This window comes from Vipera ursinii (genome assembly GCF_947247035.1).
Source record: "Vipera ursinii genome assembly, chromosome: 4".
Lineage (NCBI taxonomy): Eukaryota > Metazoa > Chordata > Lepidosauria > Squamata > Viperidae > Vipera > Vipera ursinii.
Genome location: NC_139514.1, coordinates 78269257 through 78288672, shown reverse-complemented (window position 1 = coordinate 78288672; position 19416 = coordinate 78269257). Strand labels below are relative to the sequence as shown.

Genomic DNA, 19416 nt, shown 5'->3' with positions numbered 1-19416 from the left:
TTTTCCCCTCTGGTGTGTTTTTTGATATACCATTTAGGAATTTGTCACAAAAAATATTTTGCATCAATGTGCTTCTTATTTATAAAATACCCTGCCAGAACTCTCAGATATTTTCATGGGAAAGCTCCAGGACTCTCCACTATTATCTGCAGGACCCAGTGACTGAATATATATACCGTATATATATATATACTGAATATATATATATATAACACTGCCTGATATATATAATCAGCCCAGGTTCGAATCTCAGATAAAGGGTATGACTAACTGATGAGAACATAAAGAGTTCGAAATGATCATCTTAGCCTCCCAAATTCTTTATTAGCAATTTGAATAATTTGCTATATATGTATATATATATATATATATATATATATATATATATATATATATATATATATATATATACTGAATATATATATATATATATATATATATATATATATATATATATATATATATATATATGTGTGTGTGTGTGTGTGTGTGTGTATAAATATATAAATATATATATATATATATATATATATTCTTTTAATTTGTATTGTCATGGTTATTATTCTTCAGACCTGCCCAACATCTGATGCAATAGGTAGGGATTCTGGCCAGTAAAACAGGGAAACTTTCTCCCATTATATCAGGCAGATCCTACCACCCATGGCCTATCTGCAAATCCATATGACACCTGATCTGTGTAGTGGAGGGTGCATAGCCATTTCATTGCTTTATTGAACAAAGTTATATCAGTTGTCCAGTGGGAGAACCAGAGAGCAAATATTTAGGGTAGGGTGAGTTATTTGGTGAATCTGAAGAGCCTTGTCTGCTTAATGGGAAGTGCTTGGCTCTCTCCATCCACAGATTAGCTTTTTGACAGACTTGGAAAAATGCTAGGTTTTGACAGCTTGCTAAACACCTAGGTTGGTCACATTATCCTCCAATTACAGCAGTACTATGGTTTGTAGATGGTTTCCTGCTGGTTGGCAGCATTGAGAAAAATGAAACTCTGTCTTCCAGGCTTCCAGAAAGCATTGAAAACCTGACTTTGGTCTGATGCCCAACATTGATGTTTAATATTTGTTCAGTGGCCTGTTTCATTTGATTGATTTTGCTGTCTATGCTGTTGTTTGTGCTGCCCATTTAAATTAATGATTTTGTTTTTATGTTTCCTCTAGTTTTGTACTGTACACCTCTGAGTCAACCAAAATAAATAAACAAGTAAATAAATAAATAAAATGAAGGACAACAAAGTTGGAAAATTAACAGTGACTTTGTTTAATGAGTCTTGCTCATCCCAAAACAGAACAGAGTACCACTATCAAGCAGCAACCCAGAATGTAGATATGATAGAGATAGGTGGTGGAGACAACAAATTTTATTCAGGTTTAGCTCTCTACACAATGCTTGGTAGATAGCATATGAAATAAACCATGGACAAAAGGATATGACAATATAAGATTGGAAAAAACATAATACATATTTGGTGTACTCACAACACAATACAATGAAAACTACAGCATTTATAACTATAATAAGATAGGACAATGTATGATTATATATAAGATTCAGTTTGGTCTAGTGCAGGGGTCAGCAACCTGAAACAGTGAAAGAGCCACTCGGAACCGGTTCCCTCACAAAAGGAAAAACTGGGAGCCACAAAAAATGTGTGTGCATGTGTGTACATGCGCACATGCGCAGAACAGGCTTTGACTGAAGAGTGGAGCCAAGGCAAGATATGCACCTACCCTGCATATTTGAATTGATTGGTTGAACTTTTTTAGTCCCACTTTTTTTTTGGGGGGGACTGCACGGCAGAGGACTGGGAGCCACAGGAGACAGCTGAAAAAGCTGCATGCAGCTCCGGAGCCGCTGGTTGCAGACCTGTGGTCTAATGCAAGGGCCGGGAACCTGAAACAGTGAAAGAGCCACTCGGAACCGGTTCCCTCACAAAAGAAAAAGCTGGGAGCCGCAAAGAAGGGTGTGCATGCATGCGCATGCGCGCGCATGTGCAAAACAACAGGCTCCAACTCTTCCCCCCCAGGAAACAAGAGGTTTGTGGACCGGTTTTCACGCCGCCTTCCAGCTGCTGCCACTACTGCTGCAAACTGGAAAGGGCGATTCGTAGCTTCGGAAGCCCCCCCAAGCAGGAAAGCGTGTCCCGATGAAGCCTTTTCCTACCAGGCTTTGCTGCAAAACCCCAGCAAAGCCTGGTCACCCAGAAGTGACCCAACAAACAGCACACCTTTCTCGGCCTGCAAAACGCCACAAGTGCAGCAAATGCCCTCTCCGAAGGGAACCGGGAACCCTTCCGCTCCCTAAACCCAACGATTGGCGAATGGCGTCGGCTGGTCTTCTTACTCCTTTCCCTCCCTCCCTCCCTCCCTCCGCTGCCGCCACCGCCTGCCGTTCCCGCGTTGCCTTTACTCCTCGCCTTTACCTTTGCTAAGCCTGCCCGTGACGAGTTTGAAGAGGGTGCGGGCAAATTTCACGAGGCCGTGCTTGCACCACTTCCTGCACCTGCTCATGGCTCCCGAGGAGGAAGGGCCTGGCTTTTCTCCTGCTAGCTAGCCCAAAAGGTCCTTGCCAACTTTGAGAGCGCAAAACTCTCAACTGAAGCCAGGTGGGGGGAAAGGGAGACGGCCCTTTCGCTGCCACTTCCCCGGATGCTGGGCTTCCCGCGTGAAGCTTGCAGCCTTGGGAGGCACCTGCGCGGCAGCGGCAGTGGGTCTCCCTGACGACGGGCACTGAGTCGCAGTGCCGTCTTCAGCCCGGGCGCCGCCAGAGCCACCCGAGTGCCCTGCCCCTCCCCCCAGGGCCTCCAAACCACTGCCACCAGTTTGGAGATCATGTTTGACGAAGGCGGAAGCTCTGCAAATGGGATGGCGGCGGTTTGGAGAGCTGTGCGTGCACTCTCCAAACCACCGCCATCCCATTTGCAGAGCTTCCGCCTTTGTCCATGTTTGACGGAGGCGGCCAATCTCCAAACGGGCGGCGGTGGTTTGGAGAGCTGCACGCGCACTCTACAAACCGCTGCCGCCCATTTGGAGACCTGCCGCGCTCATCAAACATGGACGAACACGGCAGCTGTGCAAACGGGATGGCGGAGGTTTGGAGAGTGCGCGCGTACTCTCCAAACTGCCGCCGCCCATTTGGAGACCTGCTGCGCTCGTCAAACATAGACAAATGCAGCAGCTGTGCAGCTCTCCAAACTGCTGCCGTCCCGTTTGCAGAGCTTCTGCCTTCGTCCATGTTTGACGGAGGCGGCCGATCTCCAAACAGGCGGCGGTGGTTTGGAGAGGTGCGCGCACACTCTCCAAACCGCCACCGCCCGTTTGGAGACCTGCCACACTCATCAAACATGGACGAACGCGGCAGCTATGCAAACGGGATGGCGGCGGTTTGGAGAGTGCGCGTGCACCTCTCCAAACCGCCGCCGCCCGTTTGGAGACCTGCCACATTCATTCATGTTTGATGAGCATGGCAGACCTCCGAACGGGATGGCAGCGGTTTGCAGAGGTGTGTGCGCACCTCTCCAAACCGCCGTTGCCCGTTTGGAGACCTGCCACGCTCGTTAAACATGAACGAACACGGCAGCTGTATGAACAGGATGTCGGCGGTTTGGAGAGTGCGCGCGCACCTCTCCAAACCTCCGCCGCAGGCAGCAGTTCTGCAAACTGTTTGGAGAACTGCTGCCTTCATCAAACATGGACGAAGGCAGCATCTCTGCAAATGGGGCAGTGGAGGTTTGGAGAGCTGCACACGCAGCTCCCCAAACCTCCGCCGGCGGAGGAGGACTGGGAGCCGCAGGAGACGGCTCAAAGAGCCACATGTGGCTCCCGAGCCGCGGGTTGCCTACCCGTGGTCTAGTGGTTAAGCCATCAAGCTAGAAAACAAGAGATTATTTATTTTATTTTAATTTTAATTCCATTTATATCCCGCCCTTCTCCGAAGACTCAGGGCGGCTTTACAAACTTAGCAGTAGCCTTCATTCTATGTATATGCCTGCTTATTAGGGCTTTCACACACACACCCCAAGCGGCATTATTACAAAGTCAGCTTAATTGCCCCCAACAATCTGGGTCCTCAGTTCAAGTTCCACCTTAGCCATTAAAGCCAGCTGGGTGACCTGGGCCAGTTACTCTTTCTCAGCCCAACTCACCTCACAGGGTTGTTGTTGTGGGGAAAATAGGAGGAGGAAGGTGTGTTAGATATATTCCTGCTTCAAATAATTTGTAACAATAATAAAGGAGGGATATAAATAAATGAATACATAAATACATTAAAAAGTAATCCACAGACTTAAAATTAAAGTATATAAATTATGGAAAAACAGGGAAAGTATCAAAATAGATACTGGGCTTGTGCAAGTGAAGAATAGATATAATAAGTAATAAAGGGATTATTAAAAATACTAAATGTTGTAAAAGAAGAATACTGTAGTTATGGAATGCTGAATATCTGTTTATGGTGCTCAACCAGCATCTCAGATTTTATATGAAGTGTCAATGTGCCAGCTTTAAGTGTATCGAACTTAACCAATATTTCATGTAAGACTATAATGACTATAAAAATACTGATATAGAAATGGGGAAATTATTCTTTTTTTTTCTTGGAAGCTATGGAACATGTTGCTTATTTCCTTCAAATCTAGGCTTTTCTCCTGTGATGAAAAAGCACTTTTTTCTTTGAATTATATAAATTAAAAATTATATAAACTGTACAGAATGCACAAATATTTAAATAGCTTAAATTTGCTTATCCTAGGAATCAGGCTAGCAATGTTTTTGAATTTAATATATTTACCAGATTTGAATTAATATTCTTTGTCCTGGACTATGCTTTATTTCTGATTTTGATTTAATCATTTTAGTCAATTATGTTGTTTTGTTTGTTTAATCCTTTTATTATACAGTAATTGATTCATTTATGGATCATTTTATTTAATATTTTCATTTTTGTTACCAGTTTACTTACTGCTCTAATAAATTCTAATTTGATTCTCTTCCTTCTTTACTTCCTTCCTTCCTTCCTTCCTTCCTTCCTTCCTTCCTTCCTGCCTTCCTGCCTTCCTGCCTTCCTGCCTTCCTTCCTTTTTCTTTCCTTTCTTTCTTCTCTCTCCTTCCTTCCTTTTCTTTCTTCCCTTTTCTTTCACTTTCTTTCTCTTTTTTCTCTTTTTCTTTCTCTCCCCCTTCCCTTCCCTTCCCTTCCCTTGCAATTTTGATATAATGGTGTCTATCAGTTTTCTGGATCAGCCAAAAATAAGAGTAAGGTAGGAATCCAGTTTTCACTCACCACTGCCATCTCACAGTCACCTTCTTCAAGTATTACAAACACTGACAACTGGCATAGTATCAACAGCAGCATCTGCCTCCTTAAGGATAAGATGCTTGAGCCTCTTCTGAATGTTATCTCGTTGTTCTGAACTTAAAAAAGAAATTTGAATGGTTTTACACATTTCCATCAATATCATCTTCCTTATTCTCTACCCAAGTTAATAGGCCAGCTGAAGTATACAATTCTCAATATATTTGCAGGTGTATGTAGTGGTGGGAAGAAATATTTTGGATGGACAAAGTGTTTGCCTATCTCTAGTCATAAGTTAGGGTAAATTGTCAAGTGTTTAATAAATAAGCCTTTTCACAATTAGTTAGCATAACATAAGGATAGCACTGTAGTAAAATAAGACAACTTTATAAAATATTCCATTTTAGGACCAACTGAAAAATAAGGGCAAGCTTAATATGATATATATAAATTTATAACTAAAATTTTCAGGTAGGTGATCTGATGTTTGTACTGAAGACAGAAAATGTGAAAACACTGAAATATTTAATCTCAAACAGAACTCCAAATATGCTGGTAGTTTCCCCAAAAGTATATATGCCAAAGCTGAACTTAATTTCAAACAGAGATTAGTGGCATAACATCAGTTGATATTAATCTCTCTGGACCTTATCCATAATTTAAGTATAAATCTGTATCTAGCCTAGTTGACCCAATCCAAACTCACAGCTTTTGCCTGTTCTTGTATCACTTTAAGTGATTTGATCCATGCAAAATGCTAAGCTATAAAGTTATTGGTAGAATGAGTTAAGAAAGTTGTGTGAACCCAGCCATTATGGTTTGAAAAATCATGATTGATTGATTAGCATGTTTATGATTAATTTGTAGTTTATATAGTAAACCATGGTTAAAGAAGCTAAGGTTTTCTTTAACATGGGACAAGAAAACTAACAAACTTATTTGGGGTTATTTCTTTAGTCATTTGAAACATAAAAGGTTGATTTTAATGATCAATTTGACCTGCCATATAAATATGGGTTGATGTCCAATATATAGATGACTCCTACATCTAATATATATTTTGAGAGCTCAGATGATGACTGATGACTTTATGGTTCTTGCCCATAGAGTATTTGTTTATACATTGTTCTTCAGATAATATATAACAGTTTATCCATGGTTTCTATGAAGTCTCAAGGCAACACAAACTTTGTTTCAACCACCCCTATATTGCTTCAATGAAAATTGCCAACAAAATTATCTCATAGAAAGAGTGCAGGTAAAAAAAAATCTAAACAAATCATGCCATGTTACAGAAACAATCCAAAGAAATCCAAATGCAAGAAGTACTGATTAATTAAATATCTTGCTGTTTTCAGGATGGTGCTCTCTTCAATACTGCAAGTGAACTCTTTTACCCTGGTCCAAGTGGAATTACAGAACAACAGAACAGAATAACAGAGTAGGAAGAGATCTTGTACTACAGATCACTCAAATATCCTTAAATTGGGAGATTATTGCTCATGGAGAGCAACCACCCAGAGTAAGTAGGAGTCAAGCAGCATATATATTTAATTAATTGATGATGATGATGTGACGATGACAACAACACCTATTCTGGTCAAGCTTATCTCATCAAGCATGGCTTTTAATCACATAATGGACAAGCAGTTGCTAAATTAACAGTTAATTAGAGCAGTAAATCTATTTCAGACTTGTATTAGTTTGATGTTTGGATAACAGAAATAGCAGAAATAGCAGAATATCACATTTTTTTCTATTTTGGCTCATTTTGTAGAGTAACTAACTGCCATACAGAAGAGGAACTTGTATTGTCTTAGTGTTTCACCTTGTTTCTATGGATTATTGTCCTATTAAATATTACTTATTTACCTATAGCATTTAATGATCATAAAGGATATTCTATTAATATCTTAATATAAAGACCACAATTTTTTATTTAAACTATATAACTGTTCATGTTTTGAACAATGCCAGTCATGTTGTTATGACAATTGTCAATTTTATACCAATTCACACACTTTAGTAAGGCCTATCTATACAGAGCTTTTTCTAACTATCCTCGGTTTTTAAAAAGCATGTATTGTAAGAATGTAGTACACCAATCAGCTGCTACATCCTTTGATTATTAGTGCAATCCATGTTCTGAGGAAAATGTATTTCAATAAGTCTCTGTTTCTAGATAACAAACCTTTCTGTTAAGAACAGATCCTTCATATGGACATCCATCAGTATGAATTGTTATTTTTTTTGTTTATTTATTGTCATAAATACATTTATTGTTAAAGTTTTGGTGCTTCTTGTGCTGGCATGATTTGCATGTCATGCTGTGAAAAAATTGGGTTTTCACTGAAATTTACTGCCACACACTTGCAGAGTTTCCTCTGTATTTTTTGTTGAAACTCTTTAGAACCAAAGTAATAAAGAAATGGGTCAAAACAGCAATTAAAGCTGGCTGTAGCAAGTGACAGTTTGTATTCCACATAAAAAGATTTCTTTTGGAAAAGGAGAATATAATGGGTCACTGACATGACAATGTAAGGGAGGTAACAAACAGTAATCAGGAACAGCAATGTTATGACAAAATAGACAGTCTGCCTCTTGGTTTCTCTGAACTGAGAAGATGACTGGAGAAGTGTTACTATGATTGAGATGTAGCAAAATCCCATAATGATCAAGGGTAGGAAGAAAAATAGAAATAGCAGGGATCCAAAATAAACAATAAATTTTTCTTGGGAGCTAAACATTTCTTTTGGCAAAACATCAAAGCAGGTGACAATAGGGAGCTGCTGTAAATGAATGGTGAGCTTATGCTGCATGAGAGGAAAAAGGGTGAGTAAAACCAAGGCCCATATGCTGATGCACACCAGGAAAGAGACCCTAATTGGCTTTGCTGTTTTGTAACGCAAGGGGTAGACAATGCCTACATATCGCTCTATGCTAAGGCTCATCATGGTTAAAATGGAGCAATGGAGGTTCCCATATGACATAATGGTGACAATTTGACACAAGATATCTCCAAAAGGCCAATTATTTTCCTTTAGATGGTAGGCTATTTGAAAGGGGAGGACAAAGGCATAGAGCAAGTCTGCAATGTTTAAATTAATGCAAAATATAATGGTAGGAGTCCAAGGCCTTGAATACCAACAAAGGAACCACAAGGAGATTAAATTGAGAGGAATGCTGATACTGCAGTTGAACATGAAGAGGGCTGGCAAAATCGTCTGCATCACGTAGCTCTGAAGTGCAGTCAGTGTGGCATTGGTCACATTTCTGGGACTGTTTAGATGTGACATCACAAATTCTGATGTGATGGCAAGGGGGACATTCTGAACCATCTTCCTTCTGAAAATTAGTGGAGCTTCAGTTCTAGATTTAAGAAGGAGAAATACAGGCTGGTGAAGTAACCTTTTGCTGCAACATATAAATATTAATATTTAATTAAATATTAATATTTAATTAAATATTAATATTGAATAAACACAAGTATTTCTTCTTCAACTCTTCACTGATTACTTCTGAAAGCAAAATCTATTATGACCTCCTTGCTTCAATATTTTTACTTGAAAGGAGGAAGATTTGTTCTTGCAGCAATAGAAGTTTTAAATGCCAAAATTGCATCTCAAATTTTATATGGAGCTTTGATTTGGATGACATTTGCTAATAACCACCTAGCACAACTGCAGGTGAACATTTTAAGATGTCTTTTAAGTGTCCCAAGCTGTGTTCCAAATTCATTTGGAATTTCGCTCCATGCCTTTATTGCCAAAAATGACTATAAAGGCATGGAAGGAAATTCCAAATGAATCTTTTTTAGATATGTAATTGAAACAGATGACTCAAAAGAATAATCACATTTATAGTGATCCTGGTTATTTATACCCCAGGGTTGACAATTCTTTATATCAAAGATAATTAAGTTCAGGAATTAATGGCCAAAGCCAAAGTATCATATTCACCTACAACATCTGGAATTAATAATAGGCATACTTTTCAACTCCCTAAACATTTAAATAAAAAAGGTAAAGGTAAAGGTTCCCCCGCACATGCGTGCTAGTCGTTTCCAACTCTAGGGGCCGGTGCTCATCTCCATTTCAAAGCCAAAGAGCCAGCGCTTGTCCGAGGACATCTCCATGGTCATGTGGCCGGCATGACTAGATGCCAAAGGCGCATGGAACGCTGTTACCTTACCACTGTAGTATTTTTCTACTTGCATTTTTACGTGCTTTCGAACTGCTAGGTTGGCAGAAGCTGGGACGAGTAACAGGCACTCACTCTGCTACGCAGCACTTGGAATTCAACCCACCAAACTGCCGACCTTCTGATCGACAAGCTCAGCATCCTAACCCACTGAGCCACCGCGTCCCTAACAGGATACATACGAAAAGCCAAACACATTGCAGTAATAGTATATATTAAAACATTTTCAAAATTTCAGATTAAAACCAGATTAGATATGCTGCCATTAAATAAGGTATGTGGTAGGTTTTTTTAAAAAAATCCATCTCTGAAAGATTTTGTCCCTGTAATGGTACTGATCCTGCAATGGTGGATTATATTTTATTGCATTGTGAATTTTATAAGAGTCTTCAGCAGGAAGCCATCTTGCCTATTTTAAAATTTAAACCAGGACAAGTATGTAATTTCTGAATATGTAAACATTTTACTTGCAGATGAAAATCCTAAAACAGTTTTTTAACACTGGATACTAAAAAGATATAACTATGTCTTTTTAGATATTCAAAGGACCACATTTTACTTTTGACCTGTGTTCTGTTAATGGGACTCAAAAAGCAGTTGAGGGCAGGGCAAACAGATAGACATAGCTACCACAACATCTGCATTTGATTTAATTTTAAATTAAATTAAAAGATATTTATATAAAAGATATTTACTCCTTATTATGTCTCACGTTTTCTCTATTTAAATTTCAGTGTTAGAGCAATTTGAAGAAGGATTGGATTGGAGAGGGTGGGACTACCTCCAAACCTTCAAAGGCCACAAAACTTAGAAGGTGACCTGAAGCCTCAGGATGTGCACCTGAGTATTAGATTAGTTTGAGTTTAACTATGATGTGACAAGCTCAATTCCAGGTCATAATCCAAAAATTTAAAAAAGTTATTATGGGGCGGATGGATGGATGAATGGATGGATGGATAAATATAGATAGATGGTGGATGGATAGATCACCCCCCAAAATATAATCAAAATATCAGCTGCTATGGTGTGATCAATGCACAATGCACACAAAACCAGGTAGAGCTTTCATTGAACTGTAATCGGCACCATCTTGATTTTGTAAAATCACATTCTGAAGCATTCTGAATGTGTATGGATGCGAGTATATGCGAGTATATTCATAACAAAACAACAGTGTTAATTCAAGGGTATATGTCACCCCTAGGCCACATTGACTGATGGTGCCGTCTCCTTCCAATACAGAAGAATACTATTTGTTTTTTTATTTGGTCCATCACTTTCAATGCAAGATTTGCATTTTTGGAGTGATTTTGAAGGAGTGATAGCATTGTTACCTCCTAAACTTGGGTCCCTAGGCCAGGGTCTCTTTGTGCTTAGGTTAAAGGCAGCCCTGAGACATTTAAACATTTGAATGATTTTTACCAGAATATGGTGTGCATTTTTTCCAGTTTTTTCCTCCCAAAATATAATTGCACTTCTTAAATTGTTGAATTAATTCATGGATTGCATAGAGAGCTTTGGCTATTGGTATTTTGGAAATGAAATGAGGTATGCAGGAATAATTAGTGAGCTTATTACATGGTATGAAAAATCAGTAGATGTAGGAAGAAGCACAATTGTAGCAGCCTGAAGCTGTAGAAGAAGGACAGGAGATGCTGAAACAGAGCTTCTAGATAGAGTGGCAGATACAGTGGCAGGAGGCTAATACAGATAGTCGTTGACGTAGACCAGAATTAGAACCAGAATTTCTGTTATAAGTGATTGAGATCATAAGTCAAGTTGGACCTGATTTTATTTAAATGTTTATGGCATCATTAAGTGAATCACTACAGTTGTTAAGCAAATCATGCAGTCATTAAGTGAATCCAGCTTCCACAATGGATGTTTTATGCTGGAAATTGGCAAAAAAAGGCCAAAAATTGCAATTACATGACTGCTGGATCCTGCAAACAGCTGTAAATGTGAGCTGGTTGCTAAGCATCCCAACTGTGATTATGTGACCGGTGGTGGCATGACAGGTGTTAAGTGTGTGCACAAGTCATAAGTCTCTTTTTCCAAAGCTGTAATAACATTGAACCATCATTCAATGAGTGATTGTAAATCAAGAGATTTCTGTATAACTACACTATGCATCTAGATGAACTATTGTCTGTACGTACATTTTAGATCAGGGCTTTTCAACTGGTGGTAGGCATACCACTAGTGGTACACGAGCACCGGGCTGGTGGTATGCGGCATCACCTTCTCCCCACCCCCACTCCATGTTGCGCCCATGCGCCAGCATTGCTGTGTCGACCTGCTGGGAGCTCTTCATGGACTGGAGTCCTTCGGCAGAGGTTGGGCCAGCCTTATGCACCAATCAGCTGGTGACTCCGTAGTGCTGGTCCCGACCTCTGCTCCAGTCTCCCGGCGGCAGCCGCAGCTGGTAAAGAGGCTGGGAGGGAGGTGGTGGTCTGGTGCTGGGGCTGCCAAGGCTCAAGCGCCAGGATCATAGCCGCAAAGAGATGTAGCCTCACCCCAAGCCCAAAAGCCAGCATCCAGTAACAACGACATAAGTGGGGGGTGGCAGTTGTTATTAAGGAGGCCCTTTGTCCGCGGGAGACCACTGCCCCGCAGATTGGCGGATGTGAGTCCCTTCTCCTGAGGTGGGGTCCTGGGAGTCAGTTGGGTCTGTTGCTCATGTACCTTTCTCCCAGCTGCGTGGCAACAGCCCTGCTTGGGCTACTTGACGCTCACTCAGGGTTGGCGGTTGAGTTTCCCAGGCTTATGGTTCTGGGAGATTTTAATCTGCCTTCCCTGGGTGGTGTGTCGGGGGTGGCCCGAGAGTTCATGGCTTCCATGATAGCCATGGACCTGACCCAGATTATTCAGGGTCCGACTCATGAGGGGGGAAACACGCCTGACCTCATTTTCATCTCTGGGCAGTGGTTTAATGGTCTGGGTGGGGTTACTCCAACATCTCAACCCCTTTCATGGACAGACCATTATCTCCTGTGGCTGAGCCTCCGTCATGCCACTCCCCGCTGCTGAGAGGCGGAACCGACCAGATGGTTCCGCCCCAGGCGCCTGATGGACCCAGATAGGTTCCAGACGGTGCTTGGACTTATTCCTTCCTCACTTTCCCACAGCCAGGTTGAGACCTTAGTTGATGCCTGGCAATGGGCGGCTTCAGAGACTCTCGACCGTGTTGTGCCTTTGCGGCCTCTGACCCGGCACAGATCCTGGCTCGCTCCTTGGTTCTCCGTGGACCTGCGGGAGATGAAGCGCCGGAGAAGGGGCCTAGAGAGATTTGGAGGTCCAGTCGGTCTGAGTCTGACCGAACACAGTTAAGATCCTTTTCTAGATCTTATCTTGTGGCAATGGAGGTGGCGAAGCGTGCTCACTTCGCCACCCTCATTGCATCCGCAGATAACCGCCTGGCCGCCCTTTTTAGGGTGACCCGTTCCCTTTTAAATCAGGGGACAGGAGAGGACCCCTTGCAGGGACGGGCTGAGGAGTTTAGTGAGTATCTGGTGGATAAAATCGCTCAGATTCGGGCTGGCTTGGACTCCGACTGGGCAGTGTCTGACGAAGGGGAAACGACGGGTTTGGCCGATAATATCTGGGAAGAGTTTGATCCTGTGACTCCGGATGAAGTGGACAGGATCATGGGGAAATTAAGTGCCGCCACATGTTTGTTGGACCCGTGTCCCTCCTGGCTGGTTTATGCGGCCCAGGAGGTTACACGAGGCTGGCTCCTGGCAGTTATAAATGCTTCCTTGAGTGAGGGGTGCTTCCCTGCCACCTTGAAGGAGGCGGTGGTAAGGCCCCTCCTCAAGAAACCTGCCTTGGATCCCAGCTATTTTAAACAACTTTCATCCTGTCTCCAACCTTCGCTTCCTTGCGAAGGTTTTTTTTATTATTGAAAAGTTTTTCAATACATTTTATCTTTAACAATCCCCACCCCCCACCCTTCCTAGCCCTCCCTTTAACCTTTTTACAGGTCCACCATATATGAAAATACGTTGCATCTTCGCCACCACACCTCCAACATTTAGGTTGATAGTTCGAATACATACTTGCAAGCTTTTTAGGATCTAAATGCCACCTATAAAACATTTTATAAAAGTTCTCTCTTAAATTTTGGGCTTGCGTAAATTTTACGTTCCTCACCCAGATCTTTTCCCAAGTGTCCATTGTAATAACTTCTTGAATATTCTGAGCCCACTTTATCATACAATCTTTAACAAGTTCTGTTTCTGAGTCAATTTCTATCAATGCAAGATATATCTGTTTGATATGTGCTGGACCCTGGTTTCTAATTTGCTTTACCAGATTTTCATCAGTCATTGAAAAACCAATTTTCTGATCTTCTTTCCACCTGGCCCATAATTGCCCATATTGAAACCAGGTTTGAACAATCTTCTCTTCTGGTAGAAAATTATACGGCTTCAAACACCAGACGTTCCTCTCCAAACTTCCTTGTATGTAGTCACATCATGTTTGAACCCAACATTTATATTTTCTATTGCGTGTTTCGGTATTGCCCATAAAGGTATCTTGTAATTTAACTTATGTCTATACTTTTTCCAAACTCTCAACAAAGCATGTCTAAAAATATGCACCTTAAACACATTATATACCTTCTTATCATACAATAAATATGCATGCCAGCCAAATAACAAGTCGTGGCCTTCAAGATTTAATAATCTCCCTTGTGTTAGATTAATCCAATAACTTATCGCTGACAAAGCAGCAGCTTCATAGTATAATTTAAAGTTGAGCATTTTGAGACCACCTCTTTCACGCGTGTCCTGCATAATCTTAAATTTAACTCGTGGCCTTTTCCCTGCCCATACAAATTTATTGATACCCTTTTGCCATTCCTCCAAATTTGAATCCTTTTTAAGAATAGGTATCATTTGAAATAAGAATAAAAATTTAGGCAAAACATTCATTTTCACTGTTGCAATTCTTCCCAATAGAGACAATTGTAATTTTTTTCAGCTTTCCAATTCTTTTTGAATTTTTCCCCATAATTTTTCATAATTATTTTTATATAACTTTGCATTTGAGGGTGACAAATACACCCCCAAATATTTAACCCTTTTAACAATCTCAAATCCAGTTAACCCTTCTAGAAGGGCCTTTTGCGATGCTGTCATATTTTTAGCCAATATTTTAGTTTTTTGTATATTAACCTTGAATCCAGAAACCTTCCCATATTGCATTATTATCTCCATCAGGTCCACAACAGAATTTTTTGGCTGAGTCACCGTAACAACCAGATCGTCTGCAAACGCCCTCAATCTATAATCCTGATCTCTAATTTGAATTCCCTTAATTTTTTCCGAATTCCGTATTTTAATCAATAATATCTCCAATGTTAAAACAAATAATAAAGGTGATAACGGACACCCTTGTCTTGTGCCCTTTTCAATATTACATACTTCAGTCAAACTATTATTTACTGTTATTCGGGCTGTTTGTTTTTGATATAATGCCCTAATTGATTGTAAGAATTTATCCCCAAAATTCATTTTATCTAATACTTTCATCAAAAATTGCCAATCCAATTGATCAAAGGCTTTTTCAGCGTCTAGAAAGATCAGCGCCGCAGGGATCTGGTTGTTCCTTTCCAAAAATTCCAACAAATCTACTATATGCCTCACATTATTTTTCATTTGTCTGCCACTAATAAACCCAGTTTGGTCACCATGAATTATCTGTTGCAAAACCCTCATCAATCTGTCAGCTAAAACCTTAGCAAATATCTTGTAGTCCGTATTCAAAAGTGATATTGGTCTGTAATTTCTTACTTGAGTGACATCCTGATCTTCCTTCGGAATCAGAGAAATAAAAGCAGTTCTCCAAGACGGAGGCACCCCTCCTCCCCTTTCGTCCTGTCTCCAACCTTCGCTTTCTTGCGAAGGTTGTTGAGAGCGTGGTGGCACGGCAGCTCCCTTTGGTCCTGGAGGAAACTGAGTATCTGGATCCATACCAATCGGGTTTCAGGCCCGGGTACAGCACGGAGACGGCATTGGTCGCACTGGTGGATGATCTCTGGTGGGCCCGAGACAGGGGTTATTCCTCTGTCTTGGTCCTTTTAGATATCTCAGCGGCTTTTGATACCATCAACCATGGTATCTTGCTGCGACGTCTTGCGGGGTTGGAAGTGGGAGGCACCGTTTTACGGTGGTTCTCCTCCTACCTCTCAGGCCGCTCGCAGACAGTGTTGACAGGAGGGCAGAGGTCAACCCCTAGGCCCCTTAATTGTGGGGTGCCTCAGGGGTCAGTGCTCTCGCCCCTCCTGTTCAACATCTATATGAAGCCGCTGGGTGAGATCATCCGTGGTTTTGGGGTGAGGTATCATCAATATGCTGATGATACCCAGCTTTTCATCTCCACTCCGAACCAACCCAGTGATGCCCTCGACGTGATGTCCCGTTGCCTGGAAATGGTACAAATCTGGATGGGGAAGAACAGGCTCCAGCTCAACCTGGCCAAGACCGAGTGGCTCTACGTGTCGGCATCTCATGTTGTCCAAGATTTACCATCTTTGGTTATGGGGGAGAGGTGTTGCCTCCCATTGATAGGGCATGCAACGTAGGCGTCCTCCTGGATGCACGACTCGATTTAGAACATCATATAGGAGTCGTGGCCAGGGGGCATTTGCCCAGGTTCGCCTGGTGCACCAGTTGCGCCCCTATCTGGACCGAGATGCCCTACGTACGGTCACTCATGCACTCATTACCTCTCGGATAGATTACTGCAATGCTCTCTACATGGGGCTGCCCTTGAAGACCACCCGGAGGCTTCAGCTGGTGCACAATGTGGCCGCGTGGGTTGTGATGGGAGCATCCCGATACTCCCATATTACACCCCTCCTGCATGAGCTGCATTGGCTACCAGTTGTATTCCGGGCGAGATTAAAGGTGCTGGTACTTACCTTTAAAGCCCTACATGGCTTAGACCCGGGATATTTGCAGGACCGTCTGCTACCTGGGAGGACTTCCCATCACCCAGTGCGCTCACACAGAGAGGGCCTCCTCAGGGTGCCGTCGGCCAGACAATGTCGGCTGGTGACCCCCAGGGGGAGGGCCTTCTCTGTGGGAGCACCAGCCCTTTGGAACCAACTCCCCCTTGAGCTTTGGATGGCCCCGGACCTCCGGTCCTTTCACCGCGATCTCAAAACTTTTTTCTTCCATCAGGCTGACCTGGATTGATGATGGGTTTTTAAATATGTTTTAATTTTTAACTGTGTAGTTAATTTATTTTGGGGCTGTTATTTAATTCTTTTTTAATTTTTGTATTGTTGTTTTTTATTGTTGTTAGCCGCCCTTCGGGAGATAGGGCGGCATATAAGTCCCAAAAATAAATAAATAAATAAATAAGTGGCAGACCAGAGGCCTGTTTCCCTCCTCCCCCCGGCAGGTCAGGCCCTAGCCAGCTGCCATGTCCCACACTGCATCGAGCTGCATCCATGCACTGTACGTCCCATGGGGATTCCCCCCCAGTCGCCATTCTGCCCGTTGCCGCATCGCCCATCAGCCTGCAACCCCCTGGAACTGGCCTCAGTCTCCACTGACATCGGCCAGTGAGAGGGTGCACAAGGGAAGGAGGCAACCGGCTCCACCCTCCTCTGGCTTGCTCTGGACCGCAGAGAGGCCCCAGCGGCATCTGCATCCACTTGTGCAACAACAGCAGCTCCAACTGGCGAGAAGGCATTGGAGGGGAGGCAGTAACTGGCCCCGGCCTCCACTGGCTCACTCTGGATTGCGAAGAGGCCCTGGCGGCATCTGCATCCACTCATGCAGCAGCGGCAGCTCCAACCAGTGAGAAAGCATTGGAGGGGAGGCGGCAACTGGCCCCAGCCTCCGCTGGATCACCCCAGACCACAGAGAAGCCCCGACAGCATCTGCATCCACTCGTGCAGTAGCGGTGGCTCCGACCATTGAGAAGGCATTGGAGGGGAGGCGGCAACCGGCCCTAGCCTCTGCTGGAAAGCTCCAGACCACTGAGAGCCCTGGCAGTGGTGGCGTCTGCTCCTGCAGCGGCGGCAGCTTCATCAGGGTAAGGTGGTGGAGAGGGGGTGAGGCGGCAGCCAGCCCCTGCCTCTGCTGATAAGCTCCAGGCTGTGGTGAGCCTCCAGTGGCAGCGGTGCCCACTTCTGTGGCAAGAAGCGTCAGCGAGAAGACCCTGAGCTTTCCCCTCCCTCCATTGTGTGCTGGGCCCACAGGGCTCGACAGCTGCTTTGCAGCTGATTGGTGCTTCTTCAGGGCTGTCAGGGCTCAGTGGAAGTGCCAGGATCAGCGCCAGGCTCCAGCTGGAGCTCGGCGCAGATCCCAGTGCGTCTGCTGAGCCCCAAAGAACCACATCACCTGGAAAGCAGCATTGGTCCCTGCTCACATACAAACACGTGCAAGCAGTTACAGCTGAAGGCGTTTCAGCCTTCAACTATGTCTCCCAGTGCTTGCCCCCTCACAGGGCTCCTGATTGGCCCTGCAACTGGGCACCTGCCACCTGGGAGAAGCACAGCCCCATCCAAGGCACACATGGTCCGCTTCTCTCCCATCGCCCTTTGCAGGCCTGCCATAGAGCTGGACGTGAAGCACCCAGGGAAGGAGCCGCGGAGGCGGGCAGACGGGTAGTGAGTCCCCTCTGAAGTGAGGCTGCGGAGATGCTGTGTCCTCCCAGACCATGCTCTGTTCATCGCCTCAGCACAGTGCCTATCTTCCGTGTGGCCGCCATCACCGCTGTCCTTTTTCAATGGGTGCATCCCCAAGGAGGCTGTTGGGCACCACCCGCCCAGCCCCAGGCTCTGCCCCCACCCTGATGCTGCCGTCTGAGGGTGGATTTCTGGCCTCCCTCTGTGTGTCTCCTTGCGTCTTCTGAGGCAGCCAAAGCCCGTGTGGGAAAGAACGATCTTTATGGAAGCAAAATAAGCCCAATTTCGGGAGTTTAAGGGCAATTGCAATGGAAGTGTGACTGTGTCTGATACCTCCCTATCTTGGACTTCAGAAAGCGGTTTTCCTAAATCGAGAGTGCCTGGTAGCAAGAGGAAATAATGGGGAAAGGAGATGGGGTGGGGGAGTTGGAGTAATTGAAAGTACAATTGCTCAGAGAATGGAGGAGAAAAGAAAAGAAGACCCAAAAATCTTAGGGAAGAACTGGAAAAACAAAAAGGTGACAAAAGAAAAAGCCCAGAATTATGAACTGCTGAGAATGAACTGAGGTTGGTAGAGGAATAAAAAAAACTTCTTCAAATATGATCAAGTTAAAAGGAAAAAAAGGAAGGAAGGAAAGAAGAAAGTGACAGTGGGAGAGAAGGAGTGAAGGAAGGAAGGGACAAAGGGAGGTGTTATATAGCTAGTCTGGACCGTGTGGACCGCATGGATGACTTGGACAACAGGTTACAGCATCAGATCACTCTTTATTGAATGGACACACCGAACTGGGACAAAGGCCACTGTTGGTCCTAGATATACACTTAGCCAGGTGAACCTGGGACCAATCTCTTCGTCTGGATTACCCACCGTGGACTATCCAGCCAATCTGGATAGAGTATGTCACCACCTGGTGGTGTCAGTGGCTCAATGCTGTAAGACTCTATGTACATAACACCCCTTCCCCCCATATGTAATAAAGACACAACAATTGACAAGAAACAGTGTATAACTGATTATTTGGACCCTACTAGACCCTAAGAGACCCTTGCCTCAATCCCTCGCAAACTCCTCTAGATACGCTGGTGGCCTATGAGTCCTGGCGGACCGTTTTGGTGTTTGTTCCTTGTTCATGTCCATCGGGTCCACCATCTGGTCATCAGTTTCACCCTGATCCCATGCCCTATTGACCCCCTCGTCATTTTGGACCTGGGGCTTTTGTTGCTCGGCCCCACCAATGCTCCTGGGTAAATGTCTACTGTCAGAG

General features: G+C 43.6%; 1 protein-coding gene across 1 annotated transcript in view; it reads right to left on the bottom strand.

Annotated features, from left to right (window-relative positions):
• Window positions 1–7586: 7586 nt before the first annotated feature.
• The window catches only part of LOC310640344 (P2Y purinoceptor 8-like), a gene marked incomplete at its 3' end in the record, with an annotated part of 40034 nt that continues 28204 nt past the window's right edge, over window positions 7587–19416 (bottom strand). The window contains exon 2 of the mRNA XM_083362557.1: window positions 7587–8673. Coding sequence (XP_083218683.1) covers window positions 7587–8642 — 1056 coding nt within the window. The 5' untranslated portion in view covers window positions 8643–8673. The remainder of the gene's footprint in view (window positions 8674–19416) is intronic.